The 17411-nt window shown below is 42.3% G+C and overlaps 1 protein-coding gene across 1 annotated transcript in view; it reads left to right on the top strand.

Moving 5' to 3' along the window:
• Window positions 1–17411, top strand: part of PDZD2 (PDZ domain containing 2) — a gene marked incomplete at its 5' end in the record, with an annotated part of 247607 nt that overhangs the window by 203301 nt on the left and 26895 nt on the right. The window contains 8 exons of the mRNA XM_082623156.1: window positions 2570–2643; window positions 2789–3014; window positions 4054–4171; window positions 5805–5937; window positions 10632–10713; window positions 12195–12229; window positions 12955–13102; window positions 14359–15164. Of these exons, the coding sequence (XP_082479282.1) occupies window positions 2570–2643; window positions 2789–3014; window positions 4054–4171; window positions 5805–5937; window positions 10632–10713; window positions 12195–12229; window positions 12955–13102; window positions 14359–15164 (1622 nt within the window). The remainder of the gene's footprint in view (window positions 1–2569; window positions 2644–2788; window positions 3015–4053; window positions 4172–5804; window positions 5938–10631; window positions 10714–12194; window positions 12230–12954; window positions 13103–14358; window positions 15165–17411) is intronic.

Raw genomic sequence — 17411 nt, 5'->3', positions numbered from 1 at the left:
TGTGCTTGTGTGGTGAGAACATTTAACATCTACTCTCTTAGCAATTTTCAAGTATATAACAGTCTTGTTAACTGTAGGCCCCATGCTGTACCTTAGATCCCCAGAACTTGTTCATGAATCCTGATTTTTCTCCTCCTATTCCATACTTCCTCATGGAATGATTGAATCGCACTATTTCTAGTTGCCTTCAAAAATGCTGTGACTGGGGCTTCCCTGGTGGTGCAGTGGTTGAGAATCTACCTGCCAATGCAGGGGACATGGGTTCGAGCCCTGGTCTGGGAAGATCCCACATGCCGCGGAGCAGCTAGCCCCGTGAGCCACAATTACTGAGCCTGCGCGTCTGGAGCCTGTGCTCCGCAACAAGAGAGGCCACGATAGTGAGAGGCCCGAGCACCGCGATGAGGAGTGGCCCCCACTTGCCGCAACTAGAGAAAGCCCTCGCACAGAAACGAAGACCCAACACAGCCATAAATAAATAAATAAAAATTAAAAAAAAAAAAAAAAAAATGCTGTGACTGTTCAGTTCAGTTGGTCCAAAGATAGGTGCTATTGTGTTTAACCAACTTATTTTCTTAAAACTGATTAAGAGTGAATTGGAGCCTCCTTTTTTGTAGGTAGAGCAATCCCAGAAGCCTGTGTGCTAATGATAATCCGTGACCGGGCTTAATTTTTTTTTAATTAATTTATTATTTTTGGCTGCATTGGGTCTTTGTTGCTGCTTGTGGGCTTTCTCTAGTTGAGGCGAGCAGGGGCTACTCTTTGTTGGGGTGTGTGGGCTTCTCATTGTGGTGGCTTCTCTTGTGGAGCACGGGCTCTAGGTGCGTGGCTTCAGTAGTTGTGGCACGTGGGCTCAGTAGTTGTGGCTCACAGGCTCTAGAGCACAGGCTCAGTAGTTGTGGCACACGGGCTTTGTTGCTGCGTGGCATGCGGGATCTTCCCAGACCAGGGATCGAACCCATGTCCCCTGCATTGGCAGGCGGATTCTTAACCACTGCACCACCAGGGAAGCCCAGGCTTAATATTTTGATGGCGGAATATTTATTTCTGTCTCAGAGGAAGGGTTAAGTCCCAGGTGGTGTTTGTGTCTAGTTTCACAACAATGTAAAATTTTAGCCAAGCATTTTTATAATGCATGTGCCATGTGTTCACTTGATTGAAATTCATCCTGCAATGCCAGTAGAATGGAACAAAGTGGAGGGAAAAAAAAATCGATAAGAGAGGTTAACAGCACTTACTTCTCCTAAATACTGTATTTTCATATGTATTCACTTACAATAAATAGAAGTCATCAGAATGGATTTTCAACCTGTTGGATGATCTGTCTTTTAAGTAATCTTGCAAAGATTTTTAAGAGCATGAGCCATTATGTTAATGTTTCTACCCTTTTCCCAGGTGGAAACAAACCAAAAACCTCGCCTAGTTGAGTAATCGGTTATACCAGGTGATTTTTAAACAGATTATTTCACTTATTTTACAACTTCTGTAATTGCATTAAAGAGAAGGCACATAACAAATGGGTGGGGTACTGCTACCTTTTTAAACTCATGTACAGGATTCCTTTAATGGAATACCCCACGTGCTCCTGGGATTGGCTGTTCATGAGAGGAGAAAATGTGTGTTCTTAGGCTGCTTTGTACTTTGTTGTAAGTAAAGGGAGTTCCTCTTCTGTACCATACTGCTGTGCAAGGTTCGTCTATTCTTCTCTCTTGCACATCTTTGCAGTGTTTTTGATGAACTGCTATTCCCAAAAACAGACCATGTCACAAGAGTACAAAACCGGAAACTAGCTCTGTTAAGTCAACAGGATGTCCAAGTTCTTTTATGTTCCCAGCAGACACTATCAACAACTTGAAAAATGACCTGAGCCTTCTTGGAGTTGAAGATGAGTCCAGGATAGTTTGAGGGAGAAGAGAGAAAGAGAGTGAGAGAGAGAGAAAGCAATTTGATATTAGTCTACAGTAATCTCTTAGATAGAAGCGTAATGACTGAGCCAGCTTAATGACTGAGAACCTTGAACACCATCAGTAAGACCAGGCATCTAGACTATGGGGCTGAATGTAGACGTGGGGCTGCCACTCCTAAATAATATCTCACAAGTTTTTTTGTCTCTATCATTTAAACCATTTTTCACACACCATGTCTTTCTGCAAATATAGGAAACCCTTCTCATGTGTTATGTGTGTTTGTGCTTCACAGCCAGTGGGTTTAAGTTGTAAAACAAAAACTATAAGAAAAGACTAGGAATTCAGTTTTTGTAGTTTGATCTCTAAATGTAGAACATCTATTATCAGACTTGGCAGTGACTAAAGAATAAGATCTTGATGCTTCCCACAGTTGTTTTAGTTAAAGATGGAAATATAGAATTACTGCAAAAGAATATGCATTGTCATTTATTGTCCCATTTTGTGACATTCCTTGGAGCTAAGCTAATGAAAATAGATTGGAACAATAAAATTCATCTTATAGAGTTGTAAATCAGGGACCATATGGTATCTTATTCTAGTACTGACCAAGCAGATTCCAGTAAACAAAAACTTGACGTTAATGTCATTCTCAAACTTGTCACTAGGGGATGAAATCCTAGATGTAAATGGAATACCAATCAAGGGCCTGACATTTCAAGAAGCCATTCATACCTTTAAGGTAACGACATTCTTATTAACCGCCTTTGTCTTCTTCTTTGTTTCTCTTTATTTCCTTCTGGTTTGGGTTTGGTGATTTTTTTTTTCACCCTTTGATAAAAGAACAGCCTGAATGTTTTAGCCCTTCTTTCTTCTTGTTTTTTCAGCAAATCCGGAGTGGATTATTTGTCTTAACAGTACGCACCAAGTTACTGAGCCCGAGCCTCACACCCTGCTCCACACCCACACACATGAGCAGATCCAGCTCCCCAAACTTCAACACCAGTGGGGGAACCTCAGCAGTGGGTGCCGATGAAGGCAGTTCTTCGTCCCTGGGACGAAAGGCCCCGGGACCAAAGGACAGAATTGTCATGGAAGTAACCCTCAACAAAGGTGATACCAGCTCTTCCTCACTTTTGTTACATTCTCTCAAATAATGATTTGTAATCTGTTCTTAGGTTAATTTTTTATATTTTTTTCTATGAATGACTCCTTTGAAACACTCTGCTACCAACAACATGTGTTATTCTCTAAATGGGCAGTGGGATCAAAAGTAGAGATTTTAGTCATTTTACTAAAGTGAAGGGAAGTTACCAGTAGCACAATTTTTTAAGCTCTCTCCAGATGAATCATGGTGTGTCAGAGACTCATGTGAAAAACATCACTGACTAGGTTAATTCTAGGGCTAATAAAACATTTTTTTTTCTTTTTTTTTGCGGTACGTGTGCCTCTCACTGCTGTGGCCTCCCCCGTTGCGGAGCACAGGCTCCGGACGCGCAGGCTCAGCGGCCATGGCTCATGGGCCCAGTCGCTCCGCGGCGTGTGGGATCTTCCTGGACTGGGGACAAACCCGTGTCCCCTGCATCGGCAGGCAGACTCTCAACCACTGCGCCACCAGGAAAGCCCCTAAAACATTTTAAAGAATGAAGAATATAGTCAAGAATACAGTGAACACCAGTAACTGAAAGTCCTGGGTGACACGAAATGTTACCACTTTTAATCTTTATGTCTCCTTTTCCTCCCCACCAGCTATAGAAATATGGTGAGCAATTAAATAACCAAGAGATTAGTTGCTAAAAAGAGAGGCGAAAGAAAACCTAAAGTTGTGTATCCAGAATAGAAAATATTACTTGGACTCTGCCTATTTCCAAAAACAGCTTCGAGGAGGCTCTTTAGACTAAGAAGAGGATGGATCATGGCTTGAGTAATTCACAGTCCATAGTTAGCCCCTGGTTCTGCCATGGACTCATTAACAGAACATGGCCCTATTGACGAGGAAAAGCAAAATTTGTATTCTGAGTCTGGTCCAAAAATAAATGGGTATTGGTCAACATATACATTAATGCCGTTTCAAATCACTTAATACTGCTTTTCAGTTTTTCTTGTTGTTGTTGTTTTTAATTTTGTTTTCTTTCAATGATGTCTCCCACAGAGCCCAGAGTTGGATTAGGCATTGGTGCCTGCTGCCTGGCCCTAGAAAACAGCCCTCCGGGCATCTACATTCACAGCCTTGCCCCTGGATCAGTGGCCAAGATGGAGAGCAATCTGAGGTTGGTTGTAAACCTGAAAGTTTAGAGTTCTGGTGTGTTTGTGAATATGCGAATACATACATACGTAAGATACCTGCCCTATTACATTCCCCTGTGGGATTCTAAATGTTTGTATTATTTGCAGTCATATAGCCAGGATTACAATCAAAAACATCTCCAAAGATGAAAAGATAATATAAATGAAATTTGGTTGAATTCAAGAACTCCAGGTCTTGGCTTTCCCTACCAATTTTATTCTATTTGGACTCAGAAGTTCAGTCTCAGAAACCTGACACAATACAACTCTATATAGATATCTATGATTATCCAAATATTTTCTTTCACTTTTATATTCATTTATGTAAAATTCATATGAGATACTGGGAACTTCTCAAAATGGTTCAGAATCACTGGATACAAGAGAGTCCTGAAATCATGCCCTTGAACAGGAGGCCTTTATTATTAAGTACAATCTCCTGAACCTTTCCTGTTGTTTTATTCCTTTTTAAGAGGTGAAGTCTAGATGCTTACTGTCTGAAATCACCACGTGTCTGATTTCTCAGTTCGGCTAGTTGAGTTGTAGATTGGGTATTCTGTTTATACAAGAGAGGTTTAGGTATTCTATTATATAGTAATTGCAGTGGGTCTGTGCCCACCTAAACTTCACAAGAATGTACACGTATTGCACGAAGCACTCTGAGCACAGTATCATCTTTCTCGCCTCGAAGTTTCTAAGTCCTTGAGCAGTTGAGGCATTGTCAAAATGACATTCCTTGAGGTTGCCATTTTGGGGTGCTGTTAATAGATTATATTATGTTTTTAGTTAATCATCAGAGTGAATTTCCATACCGAAAAAAATTTAGCAAATCATCCAAAGTACATTAAAGAAAATATACTTTTAGAACCCAAGGAAAAAAAATCCTTTAATGACATCCCAAGATGATGTTTCTTTCTTGAATGGTTCCATATGTCTGGAGCCTGCCAAATGAACATTCTTCAAACCCCACATAAAGAGTCTTTGTTCTCTCGTACTGAGTTCTCTCCCTATAATTTCAAGTCAAAATGGGCATCTTGTCCCCAATTTCTCATTTGTTCAAATTTGAAACGTTTTTACAAATTCTTGGGTAACCTTTGAGCTTCAGATATTTCCTTCTTAAATTATATTACAATAATCATTGCAAGATGGTAGGGAAAAAGAAACTGATGGTGGTCGAGGGACTGTCACTGGATGATCAAAAGGTAGACAGACCTGAGATCAACAGTGTGTGACATCTGGGTAACCTCTCTGAGCCTGTGGCTTTATCTATGTAATGGGAATAATAATACCTATTCAAAGCATTGTTATGTAAATCTCTCTGTATAGTGCCTGGCATATACTATGTGTTCAAGAAATGGTAGCCTTCATTATTATTATCAACTTTATTTAACTTTACTACTTCTGAAAATGCAGATAGATATGCATAATGGCCTTTGTCAGTTTAAAACCTAATGTATTTATGACTGTGTTGCTTTTTTATACGTATGCAAAGATGAAAGGATGTCATTTGCTTTGTTAAAGTATTCAGAAAAGATTTCATATTATAAACCTCTCCCAGAAGGAAATCTTGTAAAAAGCTAATGTTACCGCAGAGAGCTGATCATGTTGCCTCCCTAGCCGCGGAGATCAAATCCTGGAAGTGAACTCTGTCAACGTCCGCCATGCTGCTTTGAGCAAAGTCCACGCCATCTTGAGCAAATGCCCCCCAGGACCCGTTCGCCTGGTCATCGGCCGGCACCCTAATCCAAAGGTGAAGTAGTTCATACTCTCCTGAGTATGGGAAGACAGCTATTTGTCCAGTAGCAATGACACACATGTTCCTATGCCTACTCTTTGATGAGACAGTTCACCCAGCTGGGGATGGGAATTAGCCTGTGGCCACACAGTGACCAAGGTAACTGAGACACATGGGAAGTGAATCATTGATCTGGACTTCTTCGTCTCCACACTCAGAAAAGTTTATTAGAAAATGTTGACAATATGATTGGTGAATTTAAAATTTGTGGAAGGTAGGAGTGCTGGGTTCTGAGTAACCTCCAGCTGATTGTTCAATTTCTGGTGAGATGCTTAACCTCTTTGGGTTTCTGCATCCAGAAAATCTGAGAGCAGTAAACTAGGTGATCTGTCCAGGCCATCCTTGACCTGAGCAAAATACTCCGGTGTAATTAAGGCTTAAGAACCCACTGATTTTCTTTCAGCATCAATATCACATAGTTGGCCCATACTAACTTGCAGATAATCATAGCCCCCGTATCATTGGCCTCTGCTATTGACTTGGTTGTATCTCTTCTACTTATGCGATTGCTTTTAATTTTTTAAGCTAACCACAGGACACTTTAGCAAGTTCAACTCAACCCACTTCGAGCACTCATTTTTGGTGTTTTTGAGCACTCCAGGTAAAAATCTTTTAAAATTAGCCTGTCTCTAACATGGTAATCAGGTTGTATTTTACAAAATTTGACCTTTCAACAACTCAAAATGCTTATTAAGACCATTAGCTTTTCCCATGCCCATCATGTGGCCACCCCTTTTGTATTATTTGTAGTATTATTTGATTACATCCTAAATATGGTCCCAGGCTGCTGTACTGGATGGACTCTTATGCCATTTTAAGAGTAAGACGTCTGTGCCAGGAGACCTGCTAGGTCCTCCCATGGGCCACATCGGAGATTTCTTTAGTGCATTAACTTTATGGGGTCATTTTCACTGTCTCGGTGGTGTTCATTTGTTGTCCAGTTTCCCCTGTACAAATAAGCGCTATCCAGCTATGACTCCAGGCCTTGGTTTGGGAAGGTGATGTCAACCACAGTGCTTGAACAACGATGGCCATCAGACTGATTCAAACTCAACCCCACTACTTTCTTTCCCCCAGTTCGTTTTCTCTTGTCGACGAGCATTCTTTAAAGTGTCTTACATTAAAAACTGCTTGAATAAGTATCATTAATAGAAAATCAAGTCCTGCTTCCTCCACCTTTTTCCATTTTTTCTACTTGGCACTCCCCATTTTTCTCCTTTCTGTTCTATAGTCCTGACTTTCCCTTAGAATCTGTTCTACTTTGTCCCCGTGAGTCTCTCTGGATCACTTTTAACACCACTTTGCCTCATAGTCTCAGCTCCTCCCTCCGGGGTCCCCCCTTGGATTCCACTACCCACGTGACCACTCCTCTCACCTTAGGAAGCAGCCCAACAAGCTGTGGCTGACCCAGCACATCCCTTAGTAACATAGAAAATTAAGTTCTCCTTGGTCTGCAGTCATTGGCTTCCAGGCATGTCTGACTTCAAAATCCATTCCAACCTAACACAGGTCATGATTTGTTCGGAGGTCTGCCTAATCTCAGCCCAAAGCATCTGCCTAACTTGCCAGTACAGTCAAACATCAAAATGACATTCCAGTGCAAAGCATAACAATCCTGGTGGATTGGTGGTCTGTGATCCCGTGGAACACATGGATTGACTCATGTTTCTAGCCGCGGTAATATGGTCGTCAGGATGGTGCTGGAGATGTGTCCAGTGAAACCAAATTTCAGTATTTGTTTGACTGGATTTCATGTTTCCTCCTAGGTAAACATGGTGTTCTTAGTTGTAACCTCATACTATATTTTCCTTTTGGTCAAGATTCCATTTTACGTTGAATGTATTTTTGTACCACTTATCCCAACATTTTATGCCAATAGTACATTTTGATACTAAATGTATATGCTTCCTCAGTTTTCATGTTGTTCCAAGAGAAATACCACAAGGATTTTCTTTTCTTCTGTTTCTCATAATGACTGGAGCAGTGGCTGCCCGATTGGGATATTCAAACCCTCCAGGTCTAGACAAGCTAAGATCTAGACCTGCTCGGGTGGCAGCTTCTAGCTTACGTGAAGTAGAAGAAAGTAACAGAGGCTCATTATTAATTGGTCCTGCGGCTTTCAGCATGATTAGAGTTATCCAGGAAATCTTTCACTTGTTTCAAACCCCAGCCATTTTTCTCCCACTCAGAAAAATAATTGTGAATATTGAAAGTCTAATATCAAGAAAAATTTGCAACCACTGTTTAAGGGCTCAGTTATACAAAATTACTCTTTGCTTTATGAAGGTGTGTCGGGGGTGGGGAGATAGGCCTGTGTGCATGTGTGTGTACATATTTATTTCCTGTGACGACTACTGGAGAGTGTTACACAAAAGCTATGATGTGATCATGATTTATCTGTTAGGTTAAAGTGTCACGCTGAATCCTGTGCAGAAATATTTACTTACTTCTTAAGGCAGATTGCAAGCTTATCCAAGTATTATTTATGCTAAGTGTTATTTTAGTACACAAAATGACCATTCTACATTTAAAATATTCTTTAAAAAGGAAACTATACAAGTTGCATAGCTGTCTTGTTTGTTTGTTTGTTTGTTTGTTTGTTTTGCGGTACGCGGGCCTCTCACTGCTGTGGCCTCTCCCGTTGCGGAGCACAGGCTCCGGATGCGCAGGCTCAGCGGCCATGGGTCACGGGCCCAGCCGCTCCGCGGCACGTGGGATCTTCCCAGACCGGGGCACGAACCCGTGTCCCCTGCATCGGCAGGCGGACTCTCAACCACTGAACCACCAGGGAAGCCCTGCATAGTTTTTTAAAATATCTCATAGTTCAGCATGTATCAGGCTTTTTAAAAATCTTCCTACGAATAATTACAGTTATGGATAACAACTGATGGGGGGTGGGGAAATCCATGAGTTTACCATGATACCAATAAATGTAGAAGGAAAAGATAGTTATCAAATCACGGTTTTGCAAACTTCATCGCAATTATTGATTCAGCAAGAATAATCAATGATGCTAAAAGCATTGAGTGGAAATATATTGGGAAGCCCGATACAGATGGAGTTTCACATTGTCTCCTGCCAGATTACCCATTAATGACGACAACAGCAGCAACAAATCCTGTGGAGAGATCTGGTGAACTCACCCTAAACAAGCGGTCAAAGTTATCCCCAGTCATGAAGCACACTGACCCTGAGTGCCTCTGTGATGCACTGAGAAGGGAAAAGTTTTTGTAGTTTGGTAGTTTTTCTGCCCCCAAATGCATAATGTAAATCTAAGCAGGAAGAAACTATCAGACAACTGCTAAGCGAGGGTTTGAATTGGCCTGGTTTCTTTCACATTGTCAACACCAGGAAAGACAAAGGCTCAGAACTGTTCGGGGTTAAAGGTTGCTAAATAGACGTGAGACCAGGACCCTGGGTTGCCTCACTGCCGCCCTAGCCCCACTGCGCCCTCCCACCACCACGAAAAACATTTTTTTCTCTAAAGCATTGCTAGGCAAGGAAGTTGATGGCTGACAGGCCACTAAAGGTCCAGCACAGATAAGGAGTTTGCACCAGAATGTAAATCGGTCACATCACTGTGCACGCTGTTTAACTCAGTTGACATTTTTCCCCTCGAGAGACGTTGATTAAAGAAGCGGAGCGCTGATTTGCATTCTCGAGGAAAATCCTTATCTCGTCCCAGCCTGGCGTCAAACTTTCAGTGAATTATTTCCAGCCTAGAGACACACTCTGAGTGTCTCTGAGCATTTCTGAAGGATAGTATTAGGAATGTGAAATGTGTATGAGACGGTCATTTGTATCAACATTAAATTTCCTGAGCATGATAATAGTACCAGGGTTATTTAAGAGAAGGTCCTTGTTTTTAGGAGATACTTGCTAAATTATTTACAGGTGAAGGGTCACGATGTCCGTAACTAACTCCCAAATGGTTTAGTAAAAAGTTATAGGTGTGTGTGTGTGTGTATGTGTGTGTGTAACGATGGAGCATGAGAATAAATGTGGCAGAATGTTAAAAAATAGTGAGTCTAGGTGAAGCGTATACTGTTCTTGTGCTACTCTTGAAAGTTTCACCTAAGTTTGAAATTGTTTAAATAAAGGTTAGGAAAAAAGAATTAGAAGTGAGTGTTCTAGAGAGAGGCACATATCAGCCATGTTGTTGGTAACTAGAGCTGAACGCTTTGCTTCCTGAACTTGGGAACCCTTTGAAGTTCTTGTTCTGAATACATTGTTTGAAGCAATCCTTAACCCAGCCCTACTACCTTACATGCCCTGATTTATTACTTCAGGGGGTGGTCCTAGTCTTTGGCCCTGCAGTTTTCCTCTTTCTCTGCACTCCAGCCTCTGACTCTGGTCCTAGCTACTTTTTTTTTTTTTTTTTTTTTTTCCTGTACGCGGGCCTCTCACTGTTGTGGCCTCTCCCGTTGCGGAGCACAGGCTCCGGACGTGCAGGCTCAGCGGCCATGGCTCACGGACCCAGCCGCTCCGCGGCATGTGGGATCTTCCCGGACCGGGGCACGAACCCGTGTCCCCTGCATCGGCAGGCGGACTCTCAACCACTGCGCCACCAGGGAGGCCCCCTAGCTACTTTTATTGGGGAAAAATAAATAAATAAAATCGTCTAATTTGTGCTTTCTGCTGACAATCAGGTTTCCGAGCAGGAAATGGATGACGTGATCGCACGCAGCACTTATCAGGAGAGCAAAGAGGCCAGTTCCTCTCCTGGCTTAGGTACTGTAATTGCACATCTTCGTTCCACATTCAGCAGAGTTTCTCCTTGAGTTCCCCCCAGGGGCACTCCCCTGCCCAGTATTATTGGAGTCTTGGTAATTATCACATTTGGCAGAAGTAGCTGCCAAAGAGATTCCATGCTTCCCCTTTGCTGCTGCTGCTGCTTTTGATTTCTGCAGTTCTTTAATATGCTGCATTAAAGTTCCACTCATGCATGCTCCTTACACTGCTTTAAGATAATTTGCAAAACTGAGTTAGCAGCATTTCAGGTGTTTATGTACAATTCATTTGAAATGTTCTAGGTGGAAATGAAGTGCTACCAAAATACCAGCTGTTTTGGTAGACGCAGGGTACAGTCCATCCAAAAACCTGGGATTTCTTTATATGAATTAAAAGTTTCAACTCAAGGGTAACAGAGGCTGCAAAAAATCATGATTTCCCTCTTCTTGGGTGGAAAGTTCAACCAGAGAAAGGATTGAGGTAGTAAGAATTTTATATGAATTTAAAACATGAAACTTTGCATCAAGTTTGAAAAGTAATGTTTCCTGTAGAGTGGATACCTAAAGGGGCCCTGCAGACATGTCTGAACTCAAGGTACTACTGATATTAAGATTGATGTGGGGAGGAAACTGAGGCATGAGTTACTGGTTGTCAGAAGCAAAGGAAGGCATACAGTTTTTTGGCAGCCATGAAATACCCTAATTATTTACATCCATAATTAATATATTGAAAGTAGGCATAGCCATAATGGGCTCTTTATTCAGCTGACTCATTCTCCTGACCTGCCTGAAGGCTGTCCTCTCATAATCCCAACATATCTACTAAGTCAGTTATAAAAGATTTTATTAAGCCATGATCCTCAAGCCCAAGATCTTTTTGCTCATGGAATATAATTTAAAGTCTCAATGCTGAGTCTTTTTGTCCTTCATCTAAAAACTAAAATAGATATTCAGCCCTCTCCCTCATTCTTCCATGAGTTTTTTGGGTGGTGTTCCTTTGTTCATTCATCCTTCAATCCATTTATCAAATATCACTGAACACCTCCTAGATCCTAGTGCTAAGCCCTGCAGGGCCAGATCACTGATAGGTAAATAGTCGAGGAAGGAGATGAGATGCATCCACTTGTAACTAAATTATATTGTGCATATGGAAATTGGTATATATATGGAAATTGGTATATGGGTAGTATAAAACATTTTTGAAATTCAGAAGAAGTTTCTTCCAACTAGGATCATCGTGGAGTTAGCAGCGTCTGAGGGCTTGAAGAACGAGCAGAATCTTGGGAGGTGGGACAGGATGGGGATCAGGTACCTAGGTAGACTGCATGCACGTCCATACCCACGCTCGTGGCCCCTCTGTGCCAGTCAAGCGAAGGAGGTTTTGTTTAACATGCTCGGCTCCTTCTTCTCCAGTTAAGGAGGTGAGCCTGTTTGCAAGGATTTGAGCTTCAGTGACAATATGGTGAATTTCTCCCCCAACAGGTACCCCCTTGAAGAGTCCTTCTCTTGCAAAAAAGGTGAGTCAAGACACACCGCTGCCTCGCTCAGCTGGCCCACGAACCAATTCCTGAAGCCCATAAGTCAAACTACAGATCCCAGCCCATATTTCTGTCCATGAGTCATTTTGGCCACTTTACGCAGGAAATGGCAACAATGTTCATTAGAGAACAAGTATACAAATGTGTGTTTCTTTTATTAAATATTCATCCAGGAAAAGAACAGAACAACAAAATAAAAGAACTAAGCTACACTTTGAAAAATAGCTGCTTCATAATAAAGGGGGACCCTGGTCAGTTTGCGGGAGGGTACCTGCAACTTTAAGGAGAGTGTGGAATCTTTCTCAGGTGGCCGTTCCCAAGTCCCAGTGGATCAGAGAACAGGAGTCAAACTCTGCTATTTTGTTGTTTCATCAATAGGCTAAACCGGTGGCTTGGAATTCCATTCTACTTATTGCCTCTTCCTCCAGTGTTTTTCCTGGGATGGTTGATGTTTTGCTGCTGTGGCTTTTCTGATCACAGCCAAAAAAATATTTCTTAAAAACATTGTGTGGCAGCCATTGCCTTTTAATGCATTGTTTAATTTAGCCGTCCTAAAGTAAATGGAAGTAGGTGTTTACCATCAGAGCTGTTTTGAGTGACTGCAGATTAGAACAAAGTGTTTTCGGGAAGACAGGATGCAACTACTGTTTAAAATAATCTGCTTCTGGTGCAAATTCCTCATTCCGCACTGCCTTCTTCAACAGGACTCCCTGATCTCTGAATCTGAACTCTCCCAGTACTTTGCTCACGATGTCCCAGGCCCGCTGTCTGACTTCGTGGTGGCCGGCTCTGAGGATGAGGATCCCCCTGGAAGTGGCTGCAGCAGCTCCACGGAGCTGCCTGGCGCCTCCCGTAAGCCATGACTTTGCCGATTCCACGATGTGTTGGTTTCTATGTCACGGTGCTGGGATACGAAAAGAGAGCTGGAAATCACACCTCTGGTTGAGTAGAAGCCACCTTTTTACCCTGGCTGAATTCAGAGTTTTCTCTTGGAAAATGCAGCCCACTCTTAGTGACTGCCCCCCCCCCACTTCTGTGGTAAATGGGCTGGGCTGACGTTTTGTACCCCCAGTGTTGAAGGATGCTGAACCGCCCCCCTTTGGATGGTATTTACACGGTGTAGTCTTGGAATTTATGGCATCAAATCGTGGCTGGCAACCTGATGGCCTTATGTTTTAGGGCAATCCTAGCCAAACTCCTTCCCTCGCTAGACCCTAACTTAATTCTTTTGAAGAGGGCAGTGAGTGAAAGATTCAGAACTTAGACATTATCAAATAGGGATTTTTAGAAAAAAACCTCATTGATTATTTTCTCAGTATAATCTGAAATAATGATCTGATGTGAACCATACTGACTTCTCATTTCTGCCAGTGTGGTTTCCTTTTGCTCATTTCTCATGTTTGCATAAGAAAATCCCTGGTCTCAGGCGAGGCAGATGAGAACCCGTCTAGCTCATTTGGAGCAGTTGATGTGCTTCCTCTGGTCTCTGATAGAAAAGTTTCAAGGCGGAAGCACCTGTAATCTTTCACTACATTTAACGAGAAGCGAAAAGTTTGCAGAGCAGCCCACGCTCTCCTTCCCTTCCCAGGCTGGAGTTTGTAAATCATGTGTAATCTCAGGCTTCACTGTGCCCATTAATCAAGCCCCACCCCCAACTTTTGCAGATGAAGGAAGGACCTCAGGTGATAAGACGGCCCAGGTGTGCAGGACCCGTTGGTCCCCGGGCATCCTCCCACAGAGGAATATTCAGCAGCAGCATTTAGGTCGAACCCAGTAACGTGTTAGACATCACGGATGTTGACAAGTTAATACATTTCTGTCTCTAGGCAGCACACATGTTTAAGTGAAACAATCCAGAGGTTAAGATATTTTTTAAAAGTAAAATAACAAAAAGGGAGACCAGTAGGAAAAGGGGAGAGGGAAGCCAGCTCTCTCTGTGTAGATCCTAAGAAACCGTATCATTTCACCCTGGTGTCCAGTAGCCAGAAGGTGTGTATCTGGCATTTGTGAACGTGGAAATGCTCATGTGTAATGTGGGGGGTCAGATTAAAAGACCACGCCAGATGGGAAGATGTTTCATTCAACTTTTCTTTCCCCAACCCCGCCAGCTCACAAGGAACCAGGAAAAGCCAGGGCCAACAGCCTTGTGACTCTAGGAAGTCAGCGGGCCTCTGGGCTCTTCCACAAGCAGGTGACAATTGCCAGGCAAGCCAGTCTTCCCGGGAGCCCACAGGTCCTCCGAAACCCTCTCCTCCGCCAGAGGAGGGTGGGCTGCTACGATGACGACGCCAGTGATGAGGAAGAGTTTGATGGCGAAGGGGACTGCATTTCCCTCCCGGGGACCCTCTCAGGTCCCAGCAGGCCTCTGACAGAGGACAACTCTACATGCGTCCCAGCGGCCTCTTCCAAGGTCACGGGTATCAACCGAGAGGAACATCCCCAGAAAACCCTGGTCAGCAAGGCCTCCTCGGTGCCTCTCCTTGGCAGCTCACTGGACTTACAGGAGAGTGTCCCAGGAGGCGTGGGGGACACCCTTTTACATGCAGCCAACCCACTGGTCCCTTCAGAGGCCCCCGAGGGTAGCCCTGGCTGCCTGGGGAGGAAGGAGCTTTCAGGATCGAGGAGTTCACCCAAGTTGGAGTGCAAAGCCGGATCAGGCGCCCAGAGTCTGGGGAGCACAGACAGCCCCAGTTCCCTGCAGCAGAAGAATGACAACCTGGGGTCCAGGCACAAACCAGTGGCCAGGGTCAGCCCACACCACAAGAGGCCTGAGGCTGAGGCCAGGCCCAGGAGCTCAGAAACAGCCAACCTGACCGATGGAGCCAGTGACCCATGTGGTCCGGACGTGAAAGTCCAGGCCACTTCTGTCAAAGTGGCTGTGACTGGTTATCAGCCAGGAGGAACTGTGGAGAAGGTAACTGATTTCTCTTAGTTACTTGGGATCTAGTGAGTATTATATGAATGAGTATGGAGCATGCTGTAAAGCATACGTTAATCTGTCTGAAAGAGAGGATAATGATTGCAGAATTATCTTTCAATAGAGCCATTCATTTCAATACACAAACTGCTTGGGAGCCTGGTAATACTACATCACCAGGTTGGTGGGGGGAGGTGCCTAGGTACTGAGTCATGAGATCATTCGGCCAAAAGATACCATCGCTCTCTTACCTGTACACAGGGCCTGCGGCTGATGATGGAAAGGCAGTGCTAGGCCAGTGAAGGAAACCCCTGGGTCTGGTACTGGCTTCTCCACTGACTAATTGGTGGTCCCTTGGGCAAGTTATTGAATCTTCCTGAGCCACAGTTGTCTGGACTGTAAAATAGGGATGGTGCTGTCTGCCCTGATCATCTCACAGAGTCGGGGTGACCATCAAATATAGGTTAATGGTGATTACGTCTGACTGTCAACGTTCTGATTGATCCTTATTTTTTCAGACTTTCTACAGTGGTGATGTATAGTTATAGCTACTCATACCCTTGTTGTGAGTATCACATGAAATAAGGGGCATGCGTTCACTTAGAAACATATAATGTACCACATTAAATGCACGTTAATATTATTTATGTTTCTACTTGGTTACCAGTATGTTAGAATGGCCCAGAATTATTAAATTGTACCTTTTTAAAAAAATTTTAACGTACCTCCACTTTAGCAAGGAGAGAGTAAGAGAAACAAACATTGTTTACAGACTCCTCAACATAAATAATTTCATTCTGAGCAAAGAATCTGAGATGACTTATAAGGCTATAGAGGTATGCCTTGGAGATAATGCAGGTTCAGTTCCAGACCACTGCAATAAAGTGAATGTGGCAATAAAGTAAGTCACATGAATTTTTTGGCTTCCCAGTGCATATGAAGGTTATGTTTATAGTATACTGTAGTCTGTTCATTGTACAATAGCATTATGTCTTTAAAAATAATGTACATGGAATAACTTTAAAATACTTTATTGCTAAAAAATGCTAACCATCTGAGCCTTCGGTGAGTCATAATCTTTTTGCAGTAGTTTCATCAAAGATCACTGATCACAGATCACCATAACAAATATAATAATAATGAAGAAAATTGAAATATTGTAAGAATTACCAAAATGTGACAGAGACAAATATGACAGAAATGAGCAATGCTGTTGGAAAAATGGCACCAACATACTTGCTTGATGCAGGGTTGTCACAAACCTTTAATTTGTAAGAAACACAGTATCTCTGAAGTGCAGTTTTTATTCCTCTATTTATAAAGATGTGTGTTCAAGTGGTTTGTATAAACATACAAGAGAGCCAGAAAATATAAAGTCATAAAAGCTATTCTAGGCAGAAGGGTTTTTGTTGGGTTTTTTTTACCCTGTAGAAAAAGTAGAAACTCACATCTTTTCCTCCTCCTAAAAAATTATTACCTCTAACTAGCACATGTTTTATTTTATTATTATTATTTTTTTAACAAAGCTTTTTGGTCATAGGTTCAGTCATTTTTAAAAATATTTATTTATTTATCTATTCATTCATTCATTTGGTTGTGCTGGGTCTTAGTTGCGGCAGGCAGGCTCCTTAGTTATGGCAGTTGGGCTCTTTAGTTGTGGCTTGTGAACTTTTAGTTGTGGCATGCATTGTGGGATCTAGCTCCCTGACCCCAGGGATCGAACCTGGTCCCCCTGCACTGGGAGCACAGAGTCTTAACCACTGCGCCACGAGGGAAGTCCCAGCACATGTGTTTAAAATGTAATGTTCAGCTAATGGGTAAACCCCTTCTTTTTAAAAGTATCACAAGTTTTGAATAACTATATAAAGCCAAATCGGGGGTTTTATTCATAATAATTTATTTCTATTAAAATAAGAGCTGTTGTACTTGTGAATTAGTATCCCCAGTAAGAACTTTGAGCAGCATTTAAAACTTTTGTACAAAAGAAGTTCAATTTTTCTCACAAAATTTTTAGTTCCCAAATTTTATTTTATTTATATACGCAAAAGAAAATAGACTACATTGCCATAAGGTATTTAGCCTCAAATATTAGAAGCTTAAAAAAACCAAAACTTTCTCTTTTGGCAAATGGATTGTCTTCCACTGTTTCTGTTGAATACTTTTTAAAATTGAGATGAAATTCACATAATATAAAATTAAACATTTTAAAGTGTCCAGTTCAGGGCTTCCCTGGTGGCACAGTGG

Source organism: Mesoplodon mirus (assembly GCF_964341445.2).
Source record: "Mesoplodon mirus genome assembly, chromosome: 5".
Classification (NCBI taxonomy): domain Eukaryota; kingdom Metazoa; phylum Chordata; class Mammalia; order Artiodactyla; family Ziphiidae; genus Mesoplodon; species Mesoplodon mirus.
The sequence above is the reverse complement of the archived record's forward strand: the minus strand, read 5'-3'. Positions and strand labels throughout refer to the sequence as shown.